At 41.2% G+C, this 13,349-nt stretch overlaps 1 protein-coding gene across 5 annotated transcripts in view; it reads right to left on the reverse strand.

Annotated features, from left to right (window-relative positions):
• TMDD1 (transmembrane and death domain 1) overlaps positions 1 to 13,349 on the reverse strand; it is an 88,676-nt gene that overhangs the window by 11,509 nt on the left and 63,818 nt on the right. For 4 of the 5 annotated variants that reach the window (XM_072137474.1, XM_072137475.1, XM_072137473.1 and 1 more), the window contains exons 2-3: positions 12,649 to 12,819; positions 7,375 to 7,494 (exon numbers count right to left, since the gene is read on the reverse strand). In XM_072137474.1, coding sequence (XP_071993575.1) covers positions 7,375 to 7,494; positions 12,649 to 12,796 — 268 coding nt within the window. In that variant the 5' untranslated portion in view covers positions 12,797 to 12,819. The remainder of the gene's footprint in view (positions 1 to 7,374; positions 7,495 to 12,648; positions 12,820 to 13,349) is intronic. The other variant, XM_072137476.1, reaches the window with a different exon arrangement.

Below are 13,349 nucleotides of genomic sequence, written 5' to 3' on the forward strand. Positions count from 1 at the left end.
TAATTTATGAGGTTTTACTATTATTTAGGCCTTTAAAAGTGACTTGAAATCTGAGCAGGTCTCTCAATAGCTTGAATTTCGAAAATCGATAATTTTTCCAAATTTACACCAAATATCATTTTTTTCATAAATAAATGCAAAACATAACAGCAAAATTTTTCAACTAACATGAAGTATGAAGTGTCACGAGAAAACAGTTTCAAAGTAACTTTGATATGTTGGAGCGTTCGAAAGTTATAACCAAATAGTGACACATGTTAGATTCGAAAAAATGGGCCGTGTCAGGAAGGTGAAAAGTGGCTTCTAAGGTAAGGGGTGAAAGTTGATAAATGTCTCCCCTTCACAGTTGGAGAAGAACCCTGACCCCAAATTATTATTTGGGAAGTTAAAGTCTCCCATGATCACTACTCATTCCCCCTGTGCAGCCCCATCCATCTGTTTATATAGGTGACCCTTCATTTACTGATATTAGGAGGTCTTGAGATTACACCAAAAATAATTCTCTCAAAGATCTCCTGGGATCGAATTTCAACACACAGCCTCCTCACACTCTCATTCACAATCGCTTTTAAGTCTCTTCTGACATACAGACATATACCACCTCTCCTATATGCCCTGTCCTTCCGAAAGAGTGTAAAACCTTGAATATTAACACCCCAATCATGTGATGCATCGAGTCATGTCTCCGCTACACCAACTACATCCAACTGTTCCTCTAACACCAGGGCCTCATGCTCACCAATTTTGCCTGTGATACTTCTGGCATTTGTAAACAAATACATTAATTTTTCACATTAATTTTTTTTAAATTTGATTTATAGTAATTTTATGGGCACATATCTTCACTGTAGGTTTGTAACATGTGGATCTCCCTATCCACTACTTACCTCCTCCCTTCACCGTCCACTAGTTTCTTCCCTTTCCTCCTTCCCCAACCCTAGTTTAAATGCTCCACCACCCCTTCTAGGTTCTTCCTTCCCAGCACAGCAACCTGCTTCCATTTAGGTGCAAGTTATCTGCGGAAAACAGCTTGTACCACAATGAAAAGTCAATCCAGTGCTCTAGGAACTCAAATCCCTCTGTTCTACAACAAGACCTGAGCCATGCATTTAACTCCCTGAGCTCCCGCTGTCTGCTCTGTGTAGCGCATGGCACAGGTAGAATTCCGGAGAATACTACCTTGGAAGTCCATCCTTTAAGCTTTAAACCTAGTTCTTTAAAATTATTCTTAAGGCTTTTTCACCTACCATCTATTCTGTCATTGGTTCCAATATAGACCATGATAACTGGTTCATCCCCAGCCCCTCCCAGTCATTCATCCACCCTTTCCACCACATGCCGAACTCTGGCACCTGGGAAACGGCAAACCTTTTTGTTGAAGCTGTCTTGGCAACAAACTATTTGGTCTGTCTTCCTGATTATAGAGTCCCTTAAAACCACTAGTTGCCTTGGATTACCTGCACTACTATCCCCCCTATTACTAGCTGAACTGTTGAGGAGAGAAGGATCCGCTAGGACTGCCATTTTTTGACACCGACATCCTTACATCATTGCACAATTTAGAAATTTAGCTCAGGTGTTCAGAGTCAGAATTGGCCTTCCTTTTCTCGGACCCCTTTCTATCCTTTCTTCTCCACCCTCCACTTCTATCCCGCTAATTGATTGCTCGGTGAGCAACAAACTCCTCTCAAGTTGATTCATATACGTGCAAAACCTTCCTCCAGATCTCTAACAAGAACTCCCAGATGAAAAATATGGGCACATGTATCACAGTGGTATTTACCCTGGAACTCCTGCTCCAGTAGTGTAAACATACGGCAGAGTGTGCTCTGGATCATATCACCAATCTTGCTAGCAATATCCTAGTTACAAAAACTATGAAGAGTAACTCCTCCTTTTTGAACTTGTATAAACACCACTCCACTCCACTTGTATAAACTCCACTAGGAATTAACCTAATCTGCACAGAAAGTGCCTTGCTGGATCTATGTACACAATCCATCATTAACCAAACCACAGAGTCATTCTTAACACACACAAAATCCTCGTTTTTAAACTTTCCTTAGATTACAAGCCACCCACTTCAATCACAAGCAAAAAATGAGCAAGCTCCTCCAAATTAATTGTAAAGGGCTGAGTTTTGACCAGGAAGAACCCAGTCCTGGACTGGATCCTACCTATTAATAGCAGAGCATGGGAGCTTGTGGAGGGCAGTGTGACTTGGTTACTGTGGCAGCAACTATGATTTGGCAACTGTGGGGGCAAAGGGAGCTTGACTATTTTAGGGGGCATTTCATACTACGGTAACACTATTACAATATTGGCTAATGTGGGGGCACTGTTGTCATATTAGCCACTGTGCGGACACTGTTACCATATTGGCTACTGTGGGCACACTATTACTATAATGACTTCTGGGGGGCACCGTTACCATATTGGCTGCTGTGGGGGCACCTTTTCCATACTGGCTACTGTGGGAGAAACTTTGCCTGGCTACTGTGGGGACAACCATAACAGATGCGGGGACACTGTTACTATATTGGCTACTGTGAGTGCACTGTTATATTAGCTACTGTGGGGACACTTATTATATTGGCTACTATAAGGGCGCTGTTACTATATTAGCTACTGTGGAGGTAACAATAACTTGACTACTATGGTGGGGGGGGGGCATTGTGACTAGGCTACTGTGAGGGCATTGTGACTTTATTGACTAATATGGGGGAACAGTTACAATAATGACTGCAGTGCAGCATTGTTACCAAATTGGATGTTGCACCATTACCATTTTGGCTATTGTGCGGGCACATCTCCATGTTGGCTACTGTGGGGGGCACTAGGACTATATTGGTTATGATGGGGGCACTGTTACTATAGTGGCTACTGCGAGGGTATTGTGACTACTGTATATCCTCCACTGTGATTGAACTACTATATTGGTTATATTGACTATTTTAGCTTCAGGGGGGGTCAATGTTACTATATTGTCTACAATAGGTGCGCATAATAGTGATTTCTATGGAAGCAGCAGAACAGTATTAAGTTTGTGTTAAGAAAGTGCTAAAATCTGTTTTTCTAAATCCTAGCTGGAAGTAGCTGACATGAAAGCCAGGTAGAAGAAGAAAATGAAGAAGCTCCTCCTCTAATCAAAGACATCTGGGGAGATTTATCAGAATTGTCTGAGTTGTCCATGGAAACCAGAGCTCGGGATCAGAGCTCAGCTTTAATTTTATAAACAGCTGTGGGAAAATGAAAGCTGAGCTCTGATTGGTTGCCACAGGCAACTACAACAATTTTACATCAGAATCTTCTGATAAATTCCCACCATCATCTTCATGTCACCAGATTTATAGTATGTCCTACAGCATTTCCCTGGTGCTGTGAGAGCTATCTGGAGAGTCTAATAAAATTTCTGATTTATCATCCAGCATCAGATACTAATAAATCTTGTGAAGTATAAAGCTGTCTGTCTCATTTTGCTTGTTTCTGGATTTGTATCTTTATAGTAAGCTTGGTTCTGGTCATGTATTTATTTAGCAACCTTTGTTCTGGTAGTTTTATTGGTTCTGGTACCATATCTATGCAGTGAGCTTGATTCCACTGCTGTATCTATGTAGTCAGCCTGCTTCTGGTAACATATCTTTGTAGTTATCTGGGTTCTGTTAACAAAACTGTGTAATAATTTTGGTTCTGGTCCTGTATTTAGCTGATATTTCTATGTAGTAATATTGACACTGATAACATTTCTATGTAGTAAGCTTGGTATCGCTCCTGTATCTTTGCAGTTATACAGTTGTAGATTATCATGGTACTATCACCATGTAATTTGCTTAGTTATGTTAAGATTTCAGTAACATATGAATCCTCTCATATTTTGAGAAAATAAAAGTTTATCCATAACATTTTGTTAGGTATATTTTATTTGTCAGGTTTCACATAGGTCTTTAGGCACTGTACTTCCAGCTTACAGCTCTTGAATATTGGTATGCCCTGTAACCAGTTTTTCTTGTTTATTAGTGATTAGTACATGACATGATTTTTCCTAAACACATATGTCTCCCACAAACCAAAACCTTTGTCATAAGATTAGGGAAATGTTAACACATATATATGCAAGTATTTTTTCTGCATTAGGTTTATGTTTCTACACATATTGGTATGCCATGTAACCAGTTTTTCTTGTTTACCAGTCAATGCTAAACGACACGACTAAGTAATTTGTTAAAAAAACACAGCAGAGGATGCCGCGGGAGCCGCGGAAGGTATGAGATGCCGGCCACCGGACCCCGGGGAGGCACTGGAGACATGGATCGCGGGAGCACCCGTGACAGAACCCCCCCCCCTTCGGCCTTCCAGTCTACAAGAAAGAACGGCTTACCCCTCACGATCTTCATGTCCAGAACATCCTTAACTTCATAAACATCTGGGGAATCCGCTTCAGGAGCAGGAGGATGGGATTGTTGGGAGAAGCGGTTCAAGATGACTGGTTTCAGGAGGGAGACATGGAAGGAGTTTGGGATGCGCATGGATGGAGGGAGGCGGAGCTTGTAGGCCACAGGGTTAATATGCTTCAGCACCTGAAATGGACCCAGATAGTGAGGACCAAGCTTGTAGCTGGGAATCTTTAACCGAACATATTTTGAGGACAGCCACACTTTATCCCCTGGAGAGAAGATGGGAGGAGGCCTGCGTTTCTTGTCAGCCTGGAGCTTGGTACGGGCGAGTCTGCTCCCAGATGGTTTTCAGATCGCGTATCAACTCATTAACTGCAGGAACATCCGTGGGTGTAGACAGAGGAAGAGGAGAACGTGGATATTGTCCATAAACGAAGAAGAAGGGAGAACCACCAGAAGTTTCAGAGTTCAGAGAATTGTATGAGAACTCCGGCCATGGCAATAAAGCAGACCAGTCATCTTGGCGGGCCGAGATGAAATGGCGAAGGTAGCAGCCTAGAGTTTGGTTGACTCTCTCTACCTGTCCATTAGACTGCGGATGGTATGCAGAAGAGAAGTCCAGTTTTGCCTTTAGCTGGTTACACAGAGATCGCCAGAAGCGAGAGAAAAACTGAACCCCTCGATCCGAAACGATGTGAAACAGAAGTCCATGCAGCTGAAAGATGTGGATGAAGAATAGGCTGGCGAGGCGCGGAACAGACGGCAGGCCAGGCAATGGAACAAAATGGGACATTTTTGAGAACCGGTCGGTTACCACCCAGATAACAGTATTCCCAGAGGACGGTGGAAGGTCTGTAATAAAGTCCATGGCCACGTGAGTCCACGGGCGGCTGGGTATCGGCAACGGCATCAGGAGACCAGCAGGTTTGAGGCGTGATGGCTTGTTACGAGCACAGGAAATGCAGGAGCCCACGAAATCTCGCACATCTTTGGCCAGATCTGGCCACCAATAGTTACGGGAGATGAGGGCTATTGAACGCTGTACTCCAGGGTGTCCAGCCACACGAGAGCAATGTCCCCAAGTTAGAATTCTCCTACGCAGGGCAGGTCGAACATACATCTTGCCTGGTGGAAGCTGCCACAAGGTAGACTATGACACAAGAATAGAGTAAGTCTCTGAAGATGTCATTAACAAATTCTTGAAAAACTGCTGGAGCATTGCAGAGTCCAAAGGGCATTATCAGATACTCAAAATGTCCGTCACAGGTTTTGAAAGCGGTCTTCCACTCGTCGCCTTCTCGAATACGGATGAGGTTGTATGCACCTCACAGATCCAGCTTGGTGAAAACCTTGGCACCCCGTAGTCGGTCAAAGAGTTCGGCGAGAGGTAACGGGTAGCGGTTTTTCACCGTGACCTTATTGAGACCGCGGTAATCTATACACAGACGAAGGGAGCCATCCTTCTTGGATACAAAGAAGAAGCCAGCACCAGCGGGAGAAGAAGACTTCCAGATGAAACCCTTTTGCAAATTTTCCTTAATGTAGGCAGACATTGCCTCCTTGTGGAGGAGACATACCCGGCAGCAGGTCAATGGGACAGTCATAGGGGCGATGTGGAGGCAGAACCTCCGCTTGTTTTTCAGAAACGGTTGCATGCTGGAAGATTCTTCAGAGGCTTGTCAACCCGGGTAGTTGGCAAGACAGATACTGGGTGAGGAACTTCTAGGCAACGAGACTGACAATCCGGGCCCCAACGGAGAACTTCTCCAGTCTCCCAATTAAGGACGGGTGCGTGGCACTGCAACCATGGAAGACCCAGCAGGAGGGACGAGGTAGAGCGTGGCAGAACCAGGAAGGACAGACTCTCCTTATGCAGAGCACCGACTTGCATGGTTATCGGCTCCGTGCGGTATTGTACAGGGTCTGAAAGGACTTGTCCACTAACCGAAGAAATAACCAGTGGTTTGTCAAGTAGAACCACTGGAATGTGGTACCGGGAGACCAATGCAGCATCCATGAAATTCCCAGCGGAGCCGGAGTCTAAGAAAGCTGAGACCTGAGTCTGGCACAAGGTCAGGGCAGGCGGCAGAGGTGCAACGTCAGAGTCGGGTCCAGAGTCAGCAACAGGAGGTCCAAGCAGGAGGGTACGGGAACACAGCACACAGGACAGCAGCACGGAGGAACACTGGTACACAGGAACACGGAGGAGCTCAGGTAACACAGGAACACGGAGGAGGTCAGGTAACACTGGAACACGGAGGAGGTCAGGTAACACTGGAACACGGAGGAGGTCAGGTAACACTGGAACACGGAGGAGGTCAGGAACACAGGAGACAGAGGAACGCAGAAGACACAGGAACGCAGGAATCACAGGCAAATCGCAGAATAGCTTTCTCTCAGGCTGTGAGGAACAAAGATCCAGCAAAAGCTTGCAGGAAGAGGCAGGCTTATATAGAATTAGCTAAATGGCCAGCGCCAATTAATGGCGCACTGGCCCTTTAAATCTTAGCGAGCCGGAGCACACGCGCCCTAGGAGATGGGGACACGGGCGCCGAGCCGCGGGAGCAGCAGAGGACGGCGCGGGAGCCGGGGAAGGTAAAAGATGCCAGCCACCGGACCCCGGGGAGGCACGGTGCAGCTGTGATCCGTGACAATATCATCTCAACATAAAGCAGGCATTCCCTTTTATGCTAATTATCAAGCTTTATGGCTAGTTTAACTTCCTGTCTGGAAAGCAGAACATTTTAAACTTTGAAAATGAAGAATTTTTACAAACTTTTGACAAATTTTCATTTTTTTCAGAACGAAACACAAAACTTATCACTTTTTGAGAAAACTATCTCAAAATCACCTGGATATGTTAAAGGGTACCAAAGCTATAACCAATTATCGAGACACATGTCAGATTCTAAATATCGAGTCTGGTCACTTAAAAGAAAACAAGCATCGGTGATAAGGGGTTAATATTATGTGGACTCACCTACAGCAACATCAACACGACCAACTCTATATAGCGTAAAGAAAACTCGATCCCAGTAGACTTTGTCCCCTTTTGAGGCAACCCAGTCCATCAATGTTTTTGTACAGTCTTCCATGGTAACTAGACATCAACATAAAAATAAAAGAAGATAAAATTTAAAAATGTACTAACATTGTTTAAAAGTTTTTAGAACAGTAAATCGCATGTTTATCATACAGATTTATCATTCAACATTAGATAACACTGATCTAGTCTCACTTTCACCGTTTGTTGACTCTACATAAATTTTACATATCCATTTACTCAGATCGCTGCTTGATGTTACTGTATCTGAACCCCCAGACACTGGATCTCAAGCTGAGCACATCCTGTCCTCTGTAATTTTCCAGTGATGATATCAGCTCAAGAGGTCCATAAAAATATCACACTTCATTAGTAAAACACTTGCATAGCTTTTCTGCGTAACGCCACACCCCTTTAATTAGGGCGGGTCCCCTAAAACCCTTGTTAAATGTGTGCAAGGCATTTTAAACCTAAGGGTTTTTTTGCACAAATTGATTCCTCTACCCCAATATTTTCTACAAATATTCCAGATATTGTATGCTTTCCCTTCCATACTCATACTGTCAGCATACAGATATGCAAAATATACAGTAATGTGCAACAACATGAGGCCCAAAACACGCTATGGACAGACCTAATTATTTTAAAGAATTTTTAACTGTTGCAGCTTTGGAAGAATCCTATTCTAGCAGTTCCATTTTTGTCTTTTTTCTTTTTTTTCCCCTTATTTATATATTATTTGGCTGGGCTTGATGTATATATCATATAGAGGTGCTGCATGTATATAACATTTGTAAGGACTGCTTGAATATATCATTTGGTGGTGCTGCATGTATACCATTTGGGAGAACTTCATCTATCCCATGTGGATGTACTGAGCTTGGTTTTAGTGGTGAAACTATGACTCCTTAGGTTCCTCTTGAAATCAGCTGTGATATTATTGTCAATTAGAATCACTCATTTCATTTGGAACTTACATATGACTGCTATCTCTCCCTCCATATACAACAGGCAGTCCTATGTAAAAAATGACACATGAATGTCTGCTTTACATGGAGGGAGCATCATCAGCCCAGTGTAAGTAAATAATGTTTGTGAGGTGAGTTTAAATTTTCTACTAGGCCCATTCATTTCTAGTTGTGCCCCCATGTCTATTGTGTATTAAAAACACACATTTCTTGAGGAGAAGGCTCAGCTGTGGAGCCCTATGCATATAGACTTACCAAAACTGCATATTAATAGTTTGGTATGTGACAGTAAGAGGTTAAAGTAGATCACCTCTTCCCAGACCAGCGATGTTGCAAAGAGTCACACCCACTAATGATTCGATATTGACAGTCTTAAATTTTGCAGGAAACAAATCCAGCTCTTTATGCAGATTTCTTCATTCATGAAAATGCAGCATACATCATTGATTTACAGATACACAATCAAAGTTCATTTAATCTCAATTTAATGGGTCATACAATTTTCCCTACATGTATTTTGCCAATACTGGCATTTTAGCATATATATGACATTAATTGCATAAAAAAATCCATATAGGGATAGGATATCCCCTTAATTGATGACTAACTACATTAATTCAAATGCCAACTAATTCAGTGATGCAGGCAAACGTGCCATTAGATCTGTAAAAACGTTTGTTTATCAAATTTTTTAGGACAAACATCTACAAGAACTAACAAATTGGCCAGCGATTTACCTTTCCGATAGACAACACAAGGTGGATCCTCAAACAATTTACCGAACCTATCATCACATTTTACCAAATTCAAATATTTCAATGCTGTGTCAATTAATTTTGTCAATCAATTTTGCATATTCATCGTAGATGGATATGAACAATGATCTAACTAAATTTTAGTATTGCTTTCTTTACTTTTCATTATAACCTCTTGCTACAAATTTCTTAATGAGCATCTCTTTATTTTTAAAGTATTCATCATTTGTGCTACAAATGCTTTTAGTCCTGACAAACTGGCTTTTTAGTTTACCACCAAAAGTAGAAGGAAGGATGAAAACTACAAGGAACTTGCATGGTTTTGTCTGTAGCATGTAACATGTCTTTAAAAAGTTAAAGAGTAAATGTAAAGGTTTTTTTTTCCTACAAATCAATAGCTCCTGGGATGTAAAACAACTTTGTTTATTATCTTTGTTACCCAAATCCACAAGTTTATTTGCTATACCCCTCAGATTACCTCAGGTTCCCTGTCCCTCTGCTGACAAGTCCTGGAGTCCGTACTTTGTTTATAGTTTATCAGTCGGTTTCATGGGAGGGGAAGGGCCTCTGCAACTGGTTTACTTATGATTTCCTCCACTTATTACACGTTCCCTCCATGTGATGGAAGCTGCCAGGCTGTCACCATATACATCCGGGATTTAATGGATGACTTTGAGAGAGAACACAAGGCATCATGGGATCTGTGGGCAAGCTAACTGGCCTCAGCTTGAGGGTATAGGCTGGCAGACATTAGTCTCCGTCCACTTTACCGCTGGTGAGAAAGATTTTTGTCAAACATTTTCAGAATAGAAAATTCCAACTTTGGAAAGAAAAGGGTGAGCAGCATAAAGTAAGCATCATTCTGATTGTTTTCAAAGGGGGAATCGCATATAATAATTTGGTAAAATCATTCTAACTTTATAGTTAAGCTTTAAGATATGTGGACAACGTCTTCCTGCTATGGGGTGGTAATGAAACAAAGTTAGAATTTGATGTTTTTAAATTCCCAACATTAATTGATAACATTTTTGGAAGAATATAATAAGACCACGGTACATTATCTTGCTGTAGAGGTTACAAAGATAGGAAATAGATTACAAACTATTATTAACTGTATGTTAGTATTTTAATTGTTTGTATATGTATAATTGTGATCATGAATGGAGGTGTTGTTGTTGCCATTGTGACAAAGTCAATTTCCCCTATGGGGACAATAAAGCATTCTATTCTATTCTAAACCACCTTATTCTTTAAACAATCAGACCGGAATAATATCTTAAGACACAATGGGGCAGATTTATCAAGTGTCTGAAAGTGAGAATATTTCTAGTTGCCCATGGCAACCAATCACAGCTCCTCTTTAAAATATTCATGAGCACTGGTAAAATGAAAGCTGAGCTGTGATTGGTTGCCATGGGCAACTAGAAATATTCTGACTTTCAGACACTTGATAAATCTGCCCCAATATTTTACATCCTCCTTGTTAGCCAGTTTGTCAGGGCTACAAGGATTTGTAGCACAAATGATGAATACTTTAAAAATAAATAGATAGAAATTTATAGCAAAAGGTTATAATGAAAATGAAGTAAGGATGGTTGGAGAATAAGTAGGAAAAATGAAGGATGGTCAAAGCAATGAAAGCAATACTAAGTAAGATTTACATAGATCGTTGTTTATATCCATCTATGATGAACATGCAAAATTTATTAAGACACAGTATTAAAATACAGACTGTCCCCTACTTAAGAACACCCGACTTACAGACAACCCGTAGTTACAAACGGCCCTTTGTATGTTGGTAATTTGCTTAGGCTACAATGATCAGCTGTAACAGTTATCAAAGGTTTCTGCAATAAAGCTTTATTGTTAATCCTGGTTCTTATGAAAACCCAACATTTTCAAAATATAATTGTCACAACAAAATTTCTGGCTAGGGTTACAATTATAAAATATACAGTTCCAACTTGCATACAAATTCAACTTAAGAACAAACCTACAGACCCTATCTTCTATGTAACCCGGGGACTGCCTGTATTGGAATTTGTTGAAATGTGATGATACATTTGGTAAATTGTTTAACGATCTCCTTGTTTTGTTGGAAAGTAAATCACTAGGCAATTTGTTAGTCCATGCAGATATTTGAGTTGCCAACATTGTTCTGTTATTATTAAAGGTGATTAATTAATAATCCCTTAAGCGGATGTCCTATCCCGATATGGGTATTTTTTTACTTGAAACACTTGAAATATAAATGCTAAAATGCCATGTGGCAAAGTATATGTACGGCAAACTGCAAGGCCCATTAAATTAAGATTAAATGAACATTGATCGGCAATTAAAACCTATGAAGCCAAATTGAAGAAAGAAAGAGATCAATATCCAAAGGATAAAATCACAAGAGAGGATAAAAAAACTTATGGGGTATGAACAGTTGCAATACATTTTTTGGAGTGCAATTGAGTGCAAGCATAAAGTATACGATTTGAGATGGTGTATAACAGTGTTCCCCAACCTTCTTGTATCTGGGGACCGGCTGCACCCAAAAATTTTTTACCATGGACCGGGCCGGGTAACCCTCTTACCATGGTCCCCAGAAAATAAAATTGTGTTCTCTGCAAACAGTCCATATCTAAACCCAAACCCATATACTCTTATTGTGGTCTAGCGCCCTGCTCCACTTCTTATTATGGTCCCCACTTCTGCTTCCCCCTCTTATTGTGCATATGTATCTGTGCAACCCTTTATTGTGCCTCCTTCTCTAAACTGGTCTTATGGCCCCTCTTTTCTTCAATAAAAATAAAGTGTACTCACCATTCCTCATTCCCACGCTGCAGTCCTCCACCGCGTCTGTACTGCAGCAGTGTCCGGCAGGTGATGATGTCACTGCGCCTGTCAGGCTCTAATGTGCACAGACACAGCAATTCATGCAACTCTATCCGCATCATAGAGTTGATGTCCCGGCCCATACCTTCTGCTGGGCGGGACAGAGCTCGAAACCTTGGACTGTCCCACTAGATCTGGGATGGTTGGGAGGTATGCATTCCATAGGTGGGTGTCCTTAAGGGGGTATTCCCATTTCAGCAAATAAATGTTACTGTTTGTGTGATGAAAAGACATACAACTTTTCTGCTTGCTGTACTTCTATAGAAGGATCCATTGTTTATTTCCAGTGGACAGAAATCTGACCATGGTCACACAGGTGCACAGCTCGTTATATGACACAGCTCTGATTACTTTCTATGAAACTAACTAACCATGCACCTGTGTGACAATGGTCAGATTTTTGGAAGCTTCCTTTAGAATAACTGCAGGCAGAGATCTAGGAAACAGTGAAAAGTTGATATGGAAAGTAAATTGGAAAATTGTATAACTTTTCATTATACATACAATAACAATAATTTGCCTAAATGGGAATACCGCTTTAAGTCATAGGCTGTCTGTATTTGAAACTATTATCACTTATTTAACATAAAATATTAGTGACTTACCAATATCACGTCTCTTACGTTCCTTTGATTCATCGTCTGTAGGAGGAGCTTTTAATAGGTTATCATACTCTTTTTGAGGACCCGTTATTCTTAAATAAAAACTCTGGCATTCAACTGGACTTAACAGCTGGGATATGCGCATGATCATATGCGGACCAATGTCATCTGCAACTGTAGAAGCAGAAATTAATGTTTTTTAATGTATTACTGTTTGCATCCAAAGGTGTTTTTGTTTTACTTATTTATATATAATATACCACGTATATTTTCATGTCAAGATAGTAAAAGAGAGAGGTTGTGACATAGAGGAACAGCTAGTAATTTAAAGGAAAACTACCAGTACATGTAAGCCAAATAAAAAAAAATCATACTCCCCTATACTCCTCTTCATCTTGATCCCAGCGCCTTTCTTCTTTAATCTTGACACGTTGAGATCGCCTGAAAAAAGCAGGCCAGTGCGTGGGGACACAATATCCAGCACTCCTGGCTGCTAATTATTTATGCAGGAGGCATCCTGGCATGTCAAGAATTCAGAAGACAAGCGTCAGAATCAAGATGAAGAGGAGTATAGGTGAGTAAGTTTCGATTAATTTGGCTTACAGGTACTGGTGTGGACTTTTGTGGTAGCAGACCATTAGGTCACACTACTCTGTTCATCTGATTGAGTTGGGTAGATAGACACCGGCATTGAGTAGATAAGA

The sequence above is a fragment of the Engystomops pustulosus genome, chromosome 2 (assembly GCF_040894005.1).
Source record: "Engystomops pustulosus chromosome 2, aEngPut4.maternal, whole genome shotgun sequence".
In the NCBI taxonomy this organism is placed as follows: domain Eukaryota; kingdom Metazoa; phylum Chordata; class Amphibia; order Anura; family Leptodactylidae; genus Engystomops; species Engystomops pustulosus.